This window comes from Dendrobates tinctorius, unplaced genomic scaffold, assembly GCF_039654945.1.
Source record: "Dendrobates tinctorius isolate UK_male_01 unplaced genomic scaffold, ASM3965494v1 ptg000054l, whole genome shotgun sequence".
Classification (NCBI taxonomy): Eukaryota; Metazoa; Chordata; class Amphibia; order Anura; family Dendrobatidae; genus Dendrobates; species Dendrobates tinctorius.
The window spans coordinates 14,590,680-14,605,767 of record NW_027361722.1 but is presented as its reverse complement, the minus strand read 5'-3'; the positions used below and the strand labels follow the sequence as shown (position 1 = coordinate 14,605,767).

Sequence of the window (15,088 nt, the reverse complement as noted above, 5' to 3'; positions counted from 1 at the left end):
ATAGGGCAGGTCATTACGGACACGGCGATACCAGATATGTGTACTTTTATTATTGTTTTTTTTTTATTTCCAAAAAATGGATTTATTAGGGAATGTTATTTTTTTTTAATTTATTTAGCGATTATTTTTACACTTTTTTTTTTTAAACTTTATTAGGTTGTCCCAGGGGGAACATCACTGTCCTGTGACAGATCGCTGATCTGTCACAGGCATTGAAGAAGACTTCCACTTGCCTGCGCTTTGCAGGCACTGAGGAAGTCAGCTCCCTGCAGGCCCCCGTCGCCATCCTGGATCCGGGGGCCTGCAGGGAAGGAGACCCCCCGCAGCAGCGCTGCACATTGTGCTGCTGTGGGGGGCTCAGGGAAGTACGGAGGGAGCCCCCTCCCTGCCGATGCTTCCCTTTAACCCACGGTACACCGAGATCGTGTTTGATCACAGTTTGCAAGGGGTTAACTTGTCAGGGGCGGTCCGTGACAGCCCCTGACACATTGTGCCAGGTGTCAGCTGTGATAATCAGCTGACACCTGGCCGCGATCAGCGGCACTCACCACGTGGGCGCCACTGATCGCTGTGACGTACTATCCTGTCCCTGGGAATTAAGTCCCAGGGCGCATGGACGGGATAGTACGTCACATGGCAGTAAGGGGTTAAAGACTTGAGGTATTTTTTGTGGGTTCACCTGGTGAGATGGATTCTCTAAGCCGAAGGTCAGTGTGCGCCGCATGGGCCGAAGATGACACTTTCCGGATAATGTGGATCAACGAGGACTAGGACTATAGAGTATGCAGGATGGCAGATGTGCAAACTGAAGTAGAAGCACCAGATGTACGGAGAGAACAGGAACAGGAGAGATGTATAGGCAAACTTGTAACTTGCTTGCACAATTGCAGGCGCACGCATGAATAGCAAACTCGTAACTTGCTTGCAGAATTGCAGGCGCACACATGAATATCAAACTTGTAACTTGCTTGCAGAATTGCAGGCGCACACAAGAATAGCAAACTTGTAACTTGCTTGCAGAATTGGAGGCGCACACAAGAATAGCAGAGACTTACCGTATTTTTCGAACTATAAGACGCACCTAGGTATTGCGCACCCAAATTCCCAATTTGGAGGCAGAAATTTTGTCATTCTGCATGGAAAAGATGTCTGATAAGGAACCATGCAAATAGGAAGAAATGGAGGGGAAAGAGAGTTTCGGGAGTAGGTGGTTAAGGTCGAACTTTGTGGCAATCTACTGGAGGCGATCTAGCTGAATGACCAATCAGTAACCGGAGCATTTACTTACGGTAGTCCCGTGAGCATCGGTGCATCAGAAAGAAGCAAAACTAAAGAAGAATTGTCAAGTTTTAGTGCTCGAACTTGAAAAGTTGTAATCTTGGTCCAGAATTCACCGAAAGAATTTTCATAGGCGTTCGCATATAAAGCAAAATACACTTTCAGCCTTCTGGCTAGTAAAGAGGCCAATAAAACTCTCCACAGGTCTGGAATCAATGAAAGGGTTTCCAGTGAGCTCTGAGGAACTGAAGGAAACGGACAAAGGTATAAACAGCTTATCTAGGCTTCGGACAAAAGTCCGCAGTCTTTACGGGACTGCAGACCGCTGAATCGTGACGGCACGCCTTGCACACGCTCTCATGATTCCCTAGTATTGCTGGCGCGAACAGACTGTCATGTTCAGATCAGAATGCGCGCTGCTTATTTCCATAGAAGGGAATTGAAAGTAGCCCAACAAGTCTAGTTGGCATGGGACCGCAAGAAAGCAAATTGCATACATGTCACATGACCACCCACTTGCATTGCGGAGAATCTTCCGCGTGTGCACCACCGTGGTCATGATTCCCCTTCACAAATCCGCCGACACGGCTGCAGACTTTTGTCCCAAGCCTGGACAACCCTGTTTGACCCAAAGGCGATCCCTCTTCTTTTGCCTGAGGTCTGAAGTTTTCTTCATTTGGCCTTGAATTTTGGCATAGACCATGCAAGAGTGATCCTTTTCACCACGATATGGACAGTCCTAAGGTCAGGCGACTGGATGCTTTGGCCGACGATTATTTCTTCTGTCCAATTTGCATGGGTTCCTCCTGTACGGCCTCTCTTGGTGCAACTACAAGTCACGCTTACATGTAGTACACGAGAATCTGAAGCTTTCTTCTATGATTTTTAGCAATAGGAATTGGGACATCAAGGGAAGTTGGCAAATCTCTGCCACCCAGTTTGTTATGGATCCGACCTGATAAAGCTGCACAGAAGATAGCCAGGAGAGCGGAATTGTCCCAGGCCAATTCTGAAGACCATGTTCAGGACCGGATGGAGTAATGTCGTAAAGAGTTGGTTTCTTGTGTAAACCACAGTATGGAATCGGACCTGGATCATCAAACTCCCAAAACAGGAAGGAAGGTGGTGAATGTTCCCCCTAATGGTGCTACCAAGGCAATTCATTCATATCTGGGAGGTCATGGACAACCTCGCGTTGGCTCACAAGTTGTATGAGTCCTGATAAATTCTCCATATTCAGCAGCTTCGGTGTTGATGCCACTGTTCCTTTTGGAATCCTTGGCCTCGGTATGGTTATGGGCTTATCTGGTGAGGTGGATTTTCTACTCCCATAGGTCAGGTCAGCACGGACTGAAGGTGATGGTGCATAGGAGCTGGAAAACACATGGATCAGCAAGGGACAAGACGGCAGATGAGCAAGCAGAACAGGAAGCAATAGATGTAGCTGAACCAGATGTACGGATAGAACAGGAGCAGCAGTGTTGGATACCAATTTGGTTATACATCTCTCAGAATTGCGGATACACAGGAATAGCCGAGATTTATAAGCAAACTGGTAACTTGCTCGCTGATGTATGCGAGTAACAGTTGCATGGGCAAAGTTGGTAACTTGCTTGCAGAGATGCGATTACTAGCGATGAGCGAATGTGCTCAGATGAGGTGTAATCTGAGCATGCTCGTGTTAACACAGTGCAGTGTTCCCCAACTCCAGTCCTCAAGAGCTACCAACAGGTCATGTTTTCTGGATTTCATTAGTATTGCCTGTGCAGGTACTGCAATTATCACCTGGGCCCATACTAAGGAAATCCTGAAAACATGAACCGTTGGTGGATCTTGAGGACTGGAGTTGGGGAACACTGACCTAGTGTCTTCGGCGTGCTCGAAAAATGTTTGAGTACCCACACCTGCGTGTCTCGCGGCTGTTAGACAGCCGCAACATATGTAGGGATTGTCTAACAAACAGGCTGTGCGTTGCTGATTTGCAGACAGCTGGGAAGATTGTTGGACACCTGGTAAAAACTGAGATGAAAACCAGCTCCAGGAAATGCATGTGGCTGCAGGGTGCTATATATCCTGAATACTAAGGTAGTGGTGATACTTGCCAGCCTATAGAGAGCCAGCCTTTGGAGAAGGAAGCAAAACCCGGCACTGGAGACGGGACAGGTTTTTTATTTTTTTTGTCAGTGTGTACAGTGCAGACAGCGTAGAGCAATCAGATCCACTTGTGACTGACAGCACATTATCGCCTTCTTTATTTTGTAGGTTTGGACAACTGTGAGATTTACATCATTAACATATTAAGCCACGGAGAGATGCCCGCTGTGTGTAATCAGCGCTTTGTTCCCTGTGAGATCGGCTGTGTGCGCTACTCTCTGCAGAGAGGCGTTATTGACGCCTTCCACGAATTCATTGATCCAGGTGAGGACCCATCAGCAGATATATAAAAATTAAACCCCCCAGCTTCTGCGATTGCGTTGAGATGCTTCGGTAATAAGTGCATAAAAAGGTGCAATTCCTTGCATGCCTTAAATGCCACTGTCAGCGGTTGACAGCGCCATTTAAGGGTTTAACGGGAGCAATCGGAGCTCGGCTTGATAAATACTGACCCGACGTTTGACGTACCGTTGCATGCAATGTTGGGAATGTTGCAGTACTATTTCAGTATTCTGTTCAGTCCTCCAGCGGCGATCATTAGGACCTGGAGTAAAGGTAGGGGATGTGAGACAGGCTTCCAGGGGCCACACGTTAATTGCACTGAGCACGGTTCCCTATTATTTCCTTCCCAGGAGAGCTGCCGCTCGGATTCCGCTATCACTGTCAGGCAGGAAGTAAGTGTCTTGTATCCCGTCGCGTCGTCCACCTCCCGCCACACCTGTCTATGTTACATATGGCTCCTCTCGCTTGTTTCCAGGTGAGGCTACACATCAGATCCCCGTGTCTGGATTTGAGCTTGCAAACAGCGATTACCACAACCTCTTCCGCTCCCTGTGTGACTTTGTGTTTCCCGCCGCTAAACGCTGCACCTCCCTCTACTGCAAGGTTCGTACAATTCACACCACACGGAGATGATCTTGACGCCATATGTTAATATGCAATTTAAACCTTATACCCTGGACCCAGTTGTCGTCAGCACTTTTGCTCAAATCGGCAGTACTTTCAATAAATCTGTCAATTTAGGATGGGTTCACACGAGCATATTTCACGGTCTGTGTACGGACCTCAATGCCCAGAATTAATTAAAAGCCTTATAGCCACCCAGACCGGTTATTGTGGTCCAGTGCTGGATTCACAGCTACACTGCTGAATGCTTCTGTATAGTGCTCTCTATATTGCTATTTTCCAGTAAGTGCTTTATTTAATCCAGTACCATATTCATAGAATCGTAGAGTTGGAAGGGACCTCCTGGGCCATCTGGTCCAACCCCCTGCTCAAAGCAGGATTCGCTAAATCATCCCAGTCAGATGTCTGTCCAGCCTCTGTTTGAAGACTTCCATTGAAGGAGAACTCACCACTTCTCGTGGCAGCCTGTTCCACTCATTGATCACTCTAACTGTCAAAAAGTTTTTTCTAATATCTAATCTGTGTCTCCTCCCATTCAGTTCATCCCATTGCTTCTAGTCTTTCCTTGTGCAAATGAGAATAAAGTTGATCCTTCTGCAATATGACAGCCCTTTAGATATTTGTAGACAGCTATTAAGTCTCCTCTCAGTCTTCTCTTTTGCAAACTAAACATTCCCAAATCCTGCAACCTTTCCTCATAAGACAGGGTTTGCAGACCGGTCACCATTCTGGTCGCTCTTTTCTGAACTTGCTCCAGTTTGTTGATGTCTTTTTTAAAATGTGGTGCCCAAAACTGGACACAATATTCCAGATGAGGTCTGACCAAAGAGGAGTAGAGGGAAATAATGACTTCACGTGATCTGGACTGTATGCTTCTGTTAATACATCCTAGAATTGCATTTGCCTTTTTGCTGCTGCATCACACTGTTGACTTATATTCAGTCTGTGATCTATTAGTATACCCAAGTCTTTTTCACATGTGCTGTTGCTTAGCCCTATTCCTCCCATTCTGTATATGCTTTTTTCATTTTTATTGCCCAGATGTAGTACTTTGCATTTCTCCCTGTTAAAAACCATTCTGTTAGTTGCTGCCCACTTCTCCAGTTTATTTATATCTTTTTGAATCCTCTCTCTCTCTTCTCTAGTATTAGCTATCCCTCCTAGCTTTGTGTCATCAGCAAATTTAATCAGTTTACCCTGGGTCCGATCACTAAGCCAGTTATGAATCCACCTAACAGTTGCCTTGTCCATTCCATACTTAGTCATTTTTTCAATAAGGATTGTATGAGAGACTTTGTCAAATGCTTTGCTGAAGTCAAGATATACTATATCTACAGCATTTCCTTGATCCACCCAATCAGTGATTCCGTCATAGAAGGAAATTAAGTTAGTCTGACATGACTTATTAGTTACAAACCCATGCTGACTCTGTTTAATCACTTCATTCTTATCCAGGTACTGACATACATGTTGTTTAATAATTTGTTCAAAGATCTTTCCTGGTATAGAAGTGAGACTCACCGGCCTATAGTTGCCTGGGTCCACCTTCTTCCCCTTTTTGAAGATAGGAACAACATTTGCTCTTCTCCAGTCTTCTGGCACTTCTCCTGTTCTCCAAGAATTTTCATAGATTATGGCGAGGGGTTCAAAAATTTCTTCTGCTATCTCCTTCAGTACTCTGGGGTGTAATTCATCTGGACCTGAAGACTTGAATTCATTTAGGTTAGCTAAGTGTTTCCTCACTATCTTTCTGTTTATAGATATCCTGGATTCTTCTATTCCCTTAATAGGACAGTGAAGAACAGTTGATGTTACATTTCCTTTCTGAGAGAAAACAGATGCAAAATAGGAATTTAAAAGTTCAGCCTTCTCAACATCCTGTCTTACCATTTCATCATTTTCATCCTGTAAAAATCCTATAGCATCTTTGACTTTTCTTTTACTTTTGACATATCCCCAAAATCCTTTATTATTGCTTTTGACATCTCTTGCAAGCCTCAATTCATTGTCAGCTTTAGATAATCTGATTTGTGCCCTGCAGGTTCTGCAGACAGCATTATATTCTTCTTTAGATATGCCTCCCTCTTTCCATTTTATAAACATTTTTCTTTATCGCCTTATTGGGGGACACAGAATACCATGGGTGTATGCTGCTGCTGCTAGGAGGCTGACACTATGCAAAACAAGAAAATTAGCTCCTCCCCAACAGTATACACCCACCGACAGGCACTAGGCACCTCAGTTTGTGCTTAGTGTCTGTAGGAGGCGGACTGGGATCTCCCCAGATCCGCAATTAACCTTTCTTTCCTTTAGGTGTTCTAGTGGAACTTTTTAATTTTTTTGTCTTTTGTTTTGCAGATTCAAGTCGGGAAACAGGGTGGAAGTTCACCCTGCTTTCCCATATCAGGCGGCTGAGCGAGCAGTGTGGCTGATCCAACATCGCAACTCTCAGTACGCTGGCAGGACTGTTTCCCATATCACCTCCTGGTGCTATGGGATGTGGACAGGTGGCTGGTCCTTGCCAAAATCCCTCTCCTCACCCCTCTCTTGGGACAGGGCTGAGAGGAAGACGGCGATCGCAGGATTCCCCTCGTCATCAAGAGGTTCATGCCATCTTCTGCAGGATGCGGGTACAGAGGACAGCGGCTTGCCACTACCCTTGTGGGGCCCCTGTGATCACCCTCTTCAGGGACAGCAGGTAAGTGCCTGTATGACCCCTTCAGCCCGCAGCATCTCCTGAGGCACATCGATGGAGGAACAGCAGATCTCACTTTTAAATCTCCCGCCCTCCCCCCCGCCTGACGGGCGCCGCTCTCATCAACCGCGCGGCTCTCCATAGATACTCAAGTGCTTAGGACAGGGTTTTCTATCCCTGTCCTCACAGCTGGGCAGGTTTTTTTCCACAGCGTCTACGCACAGTACCTCCATTCAGGTTTTTCTCTTCATTTTCGGGACTATTCATCACGGGGCTGCAGTGCCGGTTTTTTGTACTTTCACTTTCGGCCCCGCGTTCAGAGCGCCTCCTCTCTCTCTGAGCGCGCTGTTCTCGCGCCTTTTTTAGCCCATCACAGGGCTCCTCTTCCCTGCTGCTGGGGTCAGATCCAATTGCGGCTCAGCCGTTAAGCTCCGCCCCCCGCCCACCTCATCGGACATTTCCTGGTTGTTCGGTCCTGGCTTTCTGCGCTGCTTGGGGGACACTTCAGCATTTCTGCTGCTCGCCGGAACTAGGTAGGCTCTGCTCTGTGCAAAAATATTAGCCCTCCTCCACAGTTATTCCCCAATTTTCGCAGGCCATTCAGCGCAGTCTTTTCCTTATGCCCAACCCTGCAGGGGTACTCTTTTTTTAGGCCCACCGCTATTCATTACGCCTGTGCGCGCTGTAAAAAGAAGTGGGCTTCGGGTCAGCCATCTCCTTTCTGCCCGTCCTGCAGTCCTTCGGCTATGTCGGCCTCTCAGGAGCACACAGATTCCCGTGATGAGGGTACGTCCTCTCTCCCAGACTGGGCCGTGGCTATGTCCCAGTCGGTTTCCGATCTGACCAAAAAGTCTCTCAGTCCCTGGTCCAGGTCCTAGAACGTTAGCCTCCGCTTTCTACAGCCACCGCTGCGCCGACCACCTCTCAAGGTGAGTCGTCCGCTCCTGACCGCGACCTTCAGAGGGACAGGCCGAGTAGGATTTCTAGGAAGCGTCTCCTATCGGGCTCGTCCTCCAGTTCGTTAGGCCCATCTGCTTCACCCAGGTGTCCTTCTCTTTCTGAGGATGACCTTAGGTCAGACGACGATCAACAATCAGGGTCTAGCTCAGAAGCAGACGACATGTCTAAGACTCGAAATATGGTCGATAGTCTTCTTTCAGCTATCTTCCAAACCCTGGAGATTAAGCAGGACAGGCCCATTACTCAGGAATGTTCTATACCATTTAAACGAACTAGGCCGTCACCCAAGACTTTCCCAAACCACCAAGAGTTTGATACGACTCTAGCCAAACATTGGGAGCACCCCGAGCAACGCTTTTCGGGCCGCAGGTATTTGGATGTCCTGTACCCATTTGAGGCTGATTTGCTTTCAAAATGGACTAAAGCCCCTGAGGTGGACCCTCCCGTTTCTCGCATAGCCTCTAAGACGGTTCTGTCCCTTCCAGACGGGGCATCGCTTAAGGACCCAACAGACAGGCAGCTAGAATCTTTGGCGAAGTCTATTTTTGAGGCCTCCGGCGCCTCCCTCTGCCCTATTTTCGCCTCCTCCTGGGTGGCTACATGGCTACAGTCATTTCGGTTTGGGCAAAAATTCTTTGCAGGGGCATCTTAGCAGCAGCTCCCAAGGATGAGCTGGCAGACCTAGCAGATCAGATTAATCATGCAGGTAAATACCTCTTAGCCGCCTCCTTAGATGCGGCCGGTTGCGTAGCAAGGGCTAACAGCAATATAGTGGCTGTACGCCGAGTTCTTTGGTTAAAATCTTGGAATGCGGATACCACCTCTTAAGAAGTCGCTCACCAATCTGCCCTTCCATGGTTCTCGGCTCTTTGGGGCCAAGCTGGATCAAATAATTTCGGATGCCACGGGGGGAAAAAGTACTTCACTCCCCCAGTCTCGACCACGACGTTTTTTTAATAAAAAGGGTTTTCGGCCCTTTAGGCCCTTTCGTCCATTCTCGTCCACAGAGAGATCGGCTCAGCAAGAGCGTCCGTCCACTTCCAGGGAGCGTGAGCAGAAGAAACCTTCTTACAAGCCCGCTCCCCGATGGAGATCTAGAGGACAATACTCCAGGTCGTCAGGTGTCCGTTCCGGTAGGTTTGCTTCCAAGTGACGGGGCACCCCCACCTGGAAGTGTTTCCAGGGTGGGAGGCAGACTTTCCTTTTTCGTGGACGCTTGGCTGTCGGTTGTCGACGACGCTTGGGTCAGGGAAATCATTGCATCCGGTTACAAGATCGAATTTTCTTCCCCGCCAGACAGGCGTTTTTTCCTGTCGCGACCTCCAAGACAACGGTCCCACATTCCAGGATTCTTTCAGGCCGTCTCCTCCCTTCTTTCCGCCGGAGTGATTGTTCCCGTTCCCTCAGACGAACGGTTTTCGGGGTTCTACTCAAATCTCTTCGTAGTCCCGAAGAAAGACGGCTCCCTGCGGCCAATCCTGGACCTCAAATTGCTCATTCGCCACGTGAAGATTCTTCACTTCAAAATGGAGTCTCTTCGATCGGTGATAGCCTCAATGGAGCCCGGAGAATTTCTCTGTTCTGTGGACATACGGGATGCCTATCTTCACATCCCTGTTTGCTTGCAGCATCAGAAATATCTCAGGTTTGCGATTCAGGAAAATCATTACCAGTTCACGGCTCTTCCCTTCGGCCTAGCCTCTGCCCCCCGTGTTTTCACGAAAGTGATGGCGACGGTCATGGCCATCCTTCGATCCAGAGGGATTCTCATCATTCCTTATCTGGACGATCTCTTAATCAAGGGCTCGTCCCGTCAAGACTGTCTCCTAAGTCTTCAGATAACCCTGGATACTCTCGTCCGTCTCGGATGGTTAGTCAACAAAGAAAAGTCCGTTCTCAGCGTCTGACCTTTTTAGGCATGGAGTTCGACACGAACCTTGCCCGGGTGTTTCTTCCGAGGGAAAAATTTGTGGCTCTGTTCAAAGGGATTCGAGCCCTCAAACGGCCTACGCCCATTCCCCTTCGATTCTGCATGAAAGTTCTGGGGAAGATGGTAGCTTCCTTGGAAGCAGTGCCCTTTGCACAGTTTCACCTTTGTCCTCTTCAGCTGTCCCTCCTATCAGTCTGGGACAAGACGACGAGGTCCTTAGACCGGCCCATTCTCCTCCCTCTCAAAGTGAGGCAATCCTCACTTGGTGGACGATGTCTACATCACTCCTCCAAGGGAGGTCCTTCCTCCCGCTTCGGAGGCAAGTCATCACCACCGATGCCAGCCTCCTGGGTTGGGGAGCGGTTTTTCATCAGAGGACGGCTCAAGGACACTGGAACCCACAGGAAGCTCTTCTTCCTATCAATCTGCTCGAGATCAGAGCGATCTTTCTGGCCCTTCTTCGCTGGCAATCCCTTCTCGTCGGCAAGCCGATCCGCATTCAGTCAGACAATGCCATGGCTGTGGCGTACATAAACCATCAGGGCGGCACGCGCAGCCACCAAGTCATGTCAGAAGTGGCCAGGATTCTGCGCTGGGCGGAACGTTACGTCCCAGCAATCTCCGCCGTTCACATTCCAGGGGTGGAAAACTGGGCAGCCGACTTTCTGAGTCGTCAAGGCCTAGCGTCAGGCGAATGGTCTCTCCATCCCTCAGTCTTCGATCAGATATGCAAGCGCTGGGGTTCTCTGGACGTCGACCTCATGGCATCTCGGATGAACCACAAAGTTCCGCGCTTCGTAGCCAGGTCCAGGGATCCTCTAGCCGTCGCTTGCGACGCCCTAGTAATCCCGTGGTCCCAGTACCAACTCCCTTATCTTTTTCCACCTCTTGCCTTGATCCCAAGAGTGGTCAAGAAGATAAAATCGGAAGGCGTTCCAGTAATTCTTGTGGCTCCAGACTGGCCGAGACGGCCTTGGTATGCGGAACTGGTGAACATGCTCGCGGACGTTCCCTGGAGACTTCGAGACCGTCCGGATCTTCTCTCGCAAGGCCCCCTTTACCACGAGAATTCTCGGTCTCTGAATTTAACAGCATGGTTAATTGCGGAGGTCACGGCACATCTCAGAGAAAAAGATGCTCTAGTAATACCATATCTGGACGACTTCTTGATAGTGGGGAAAGATTTCGCTCACTGTCAGGAACAAGTCAAGACAGTGATAGAGACTCTTCAGACTCTGGGTTGGCAACTGAACTTCAAAAAATCCAGGTTGGAGCCAACGATGGTCCAGAATTTTTTGGGCCTAACAATAGACTCGGTAATACAGGAGTGTCGCCTCCCAGAGGGAAAAGAAGAGAAAATCAAAAACCTAATCAGAACAATATTAAGAAAGCCAACAATGACTCTGAGGAAAGCCATGTCAGTACTGGGGTCCCTAACCTCCTGCATACCAGCGGTGAAATGGGCACAATTTCACACAAGGGTACTTCAGTGGTGTGTGTTACAAAGCGATCTGACGCTTCAGGGGCAGTTAGAACAGAAGCTCACCATCCCGGTTCCTGTACTCCAGTCGCTAAAATGGTGGTTACAGATAGAGTCCGCTCCGAGGGGAGTACCCTGGACATATGCAGCCTCCAGAGTAGTCACGACAGATGCCAGTCCCTGGGGCTGGGGAGCCCATCTAGACACCCTGTGGCTCCAAGACCCTTGGGCGCAGGGGGAAAAAGATCTATCCTCAAACGAGTGGGAACTACTAGCCATCGAAAGAGCGCTGGAAGGATTACTGACACACCTAAGAGGACATCATGTGAAAGTCCTATCAGACAATCGTACAGCGGTTGCATACGTGAACCATCAAGGGGGCACTCGTTCTCGGTCATTGATGGAAATAGCAAAAAGAATCCTGACTCTGGCGGAACATCAGTTCCTTTCATTATCGGCCCTGCATATCCGAGGCGCGGACAACCTGAAGGCGGACTTTCTGAGCAGGAACCACTTAAAACAGGGAGAATGGTGCCTAAAAGAGTCCATTTTTCAGCAAATTGTGCAGAGGTGGGGAAAACCCATAATAGATCTCTTCGCCTCAAAAACCAACAGAAAAGTTCAAAAATTCTGCTCCCTAAGACCAGCAGACATGCCACTGGCGGTAGACGCCTTCAGAATGAAATGGACATCAGGTCTCCTGTACGCCTTCCCCCCGATATGCCTTATTCCATTAGTCCTGAAGAAGATCAGGGAGGATCAAGCCAGAGTAATTATGATAGCTCCCTTTTGGCCAAAAAGGCCGTGGTTCTATTGGCTGAGGGTGATGTCAGTGACAGACCCATGGGTGCTCCCAGAGGATCACGACCTCCTAACACAGGGTCCCTTCAATCATCCTCCGAATTCTAGGCTGCATTTGACAGCCTGGAATTTGAAAGGTCACTGTTAGAAAAGAAAGGGTTTTCAGCAAGATTGATTTCCACCCTAATCAGTAGCAGAAAGCCAGTGACCACAAAAATATATGGGAGGATATGGAGGAAATTTTTGTCCACCTCAGGCCCAATACAGGAGGGGGAAGTGCCTGTGAGGGCAGTACTAGAATTCCTACAAAAGGGTTTGGACCTGGGCTTAGCGGTCAGCACCCTGAAAGTACACGTTTCAGCCCTGGCAGCATTATTCAACTATGACCTGGCAAGCGATAGATGGGTCGCCAGATTTATCCGGGCCTGTACTAGAGCTGACTCTGTCCCATCTCCTAAACCTCCTCCCTGGGATCTAAATTTAGTCCTATCATCTCTAACGGAAAGTCCGTTCGAACCAATAAACGCAACATCAGATAAAGTGTTAACTTTAAAAACAGCCTTGTTAGTGGCGCTCACATCGGCACGTAGGGTTGGGGACTTACACGCACTATCAGCAGATCCACCATACACTCAGATTATGGAGGATAGAGTCGTGTTGAGATTAGATCCAGCATACCTCCCTAAGGTAGTGTCGAAATTCCACAGAGCTCAGGAAATAACCTTGCCCTCCTTTTGTCCTAACCCCGGTAACAAAAAAGAAGAGAGATTACGTTGCTTAGACGTTAGGAGATGTATCCTACAGTATTTAGAGGTGACAAAACCATGGAGGAAACAGAGGGCCTTATTTGTCTCATATCAGGGGGCAAGGAAAGGCCTTAAAGCCTCTAAGCGGACTATAGCTAGATGGGTGAGAGAGGCCATCATACTAGCATATAGTAGTGCAGGCAGGGCTGTTCCAGAGGGCCTAAAAGCCCACTCCACGAGGGCCATGGCAGCGTCCTGGGCGGAGAAAGCGGACGCCTCCATCGACCAAATCTGTAAGGCGGCCACTTGGTCCTCTCCATCTACCTTTTTCAGACATTACAGATTAGACCTATCTGCCACCTCTGATCTCACATTTGGGAGAAGAGTGTTACAGGCAGTGATCCCCCCCTAAAAGAGAATACAAATCTCTGTAACTCTCTCGTGGTGCCGTCATGTACCATGGAAAAACACGGGTATTACATACCTGGTAATGTGTTTTTTCATGAGACATGACGGCACCCTTATATTCCCGCCCTATCTGATCACGTCATTAGTGGGGTGTTTTTTTTTTTTGTTAATATTATACACTCCCTTGGTGTTGGAAATTTAGCAGTATAAAATATGTATTATTTATGTGTACACTAACCTGCGGAGTTCCTCTCGTGCTCTGTAAAACAACTGATGCGGAGAGAGGAGCCGCCCCTTTTATCTTGAAGGTTTCCTGTCCTCGTGGGGCGGATCCCCTCTCTCGTGGTGCCATCATGTCTCATGAAAAAACACGTTACCAGGTATGTAATACCCGTGTTTCCGTTGGTGCGACGATAAAAAAGTTTTTCCAATGGCCTTTTCCATTCCGTTCATACTGGGTTTTCTCCAGTCTGGCTTAGATTCGGGTCTGTCTCTCGGTACCCTGAAGGGCCAGGTTTCTGCCTTGTCTATCCTCTTTCAAAGAGAGCTCGCTTCCTTACCGCAGGTTAAGACGTTCCTCCAAGGAGTCGCTCATGTGGCTCCTCCTCATCATTCACCAGTAGAACCGTGGGATCTCAATCTCGTTCTAGGCGCTCTCCAAAAGGCGCCGTTTGAGCCCATCCAGGACATTCCTTTGTCACTTCTGTGATGGAAGGTAACCTTTTTGATCGCCATTACATCCATCAGAAGAGTTTCTGAGTTAGCGGCCTTGTCATGCCATTCTCCTTATCTGGTGCTCCATCAGGATAAAGTCGTCCTCAGGCCCGTTCCTTCCTTCCTGCCAAAGGTGGTTTCCTCCTTTCACATCAACGAGGATATCATTCTTCCACCGTTTTGTCCGGCTCCTTCTCACCCTCTTGAGAAGTCACTCCACAATCTGGATGTTGTTAGAGCCTTGCGTGTCTACCTCGCTAGGACCGCTTCACTTCGTCAATCCGATTCATTGCTGGTCATTTCTGAAGGTCGGAGGAAAGGGCTTCCGGCATCCAAATCCACGATCGCTCGCTGGATTCGTTCTACCATTCAGGAAGCATACCGACTTCAGGACAAACGGCCCCCTCCGAGAGTGAGAGCTCACTCCACCCGGGCTGTGGCAGCTTTGTGGGCCGTTCGACACCAGGCTTCGGGTCTGCAACTTTGCAGGGCCGCAACCTGGTCGTCTTTGCACACTTTTGCGAGGTTCTACAGGGTTCATACCCAGGCCTCGTCTGATGCAGTTGTTGGTAGGAAGGTTCTGCAGGAGGCGGCCGACCTAAGCCCTTCCTGTTCTTTCGTTCCTTATTGCTGTTCCCACCCTCGGGACTGCTTTGGAACGTCCCATGGTATTCTGTGTCCCCCAATAAGGCGATAAAGAAAGATGGATTTTTGGTTCTTACCGTAAAATCTTTCTTGGAGCCTTCATTGGGGGACACAGCACCCTCCCTGTTTAAAATTGTAACGTGTTGGGTCTTTGAGTCCCCTGTTGGGTTGGTACATATGTTTAGAGTGTTCCGTTGCTTCTCCTACTGCTTTTTCACCAACTGAGGTGCCTAGTGCCTGTCGGTGGGTGTATACTGCCGGGGAGGAGCTAATTTTCTTGTTTTGCATAGTGTCCGCCTTCTAGCAGCAGCAGCATACACCCATGGTATTCTGTGTCCCCCAATGAAGGCTCCAAGAAAGAGATTTTACGG

General features: G+C 48.6%; 1 protein-coding gene across 2 annotated transcripts in view; it reads left to right on the top strand.

Annotated features, from left to right (window-relative positions):
* The window catches only part of MAEL (maelstrom spermatogenic transposon silencer), a 46,845-nt gene that overhangs the window by 11,778 nt on the left and 19,979 nt on the right, over positions 1–15,088 (top strand). Inside the window, exons 5-7 of one of the 2 annotated variants that reach the window (XM_073577122.1) lie at positions 3,541–3,696; positions 4,065–4,106; positions 4,190–4,317. In XM_073577122.1, the coding sequence (XP_073433223.1) occupies positions 3,541–3,696; positions 4,065–4,106; positions 4,190–4,317 (326 nt within the window). The remainder of the gene's footprint in view (positions 1–3,540; positions 3,697–4,064; positions 4,107–4,189; positions 4,318–15,088) is intronic. The other variant, XM_073577123.1, reaches the window with a different exon arrangement.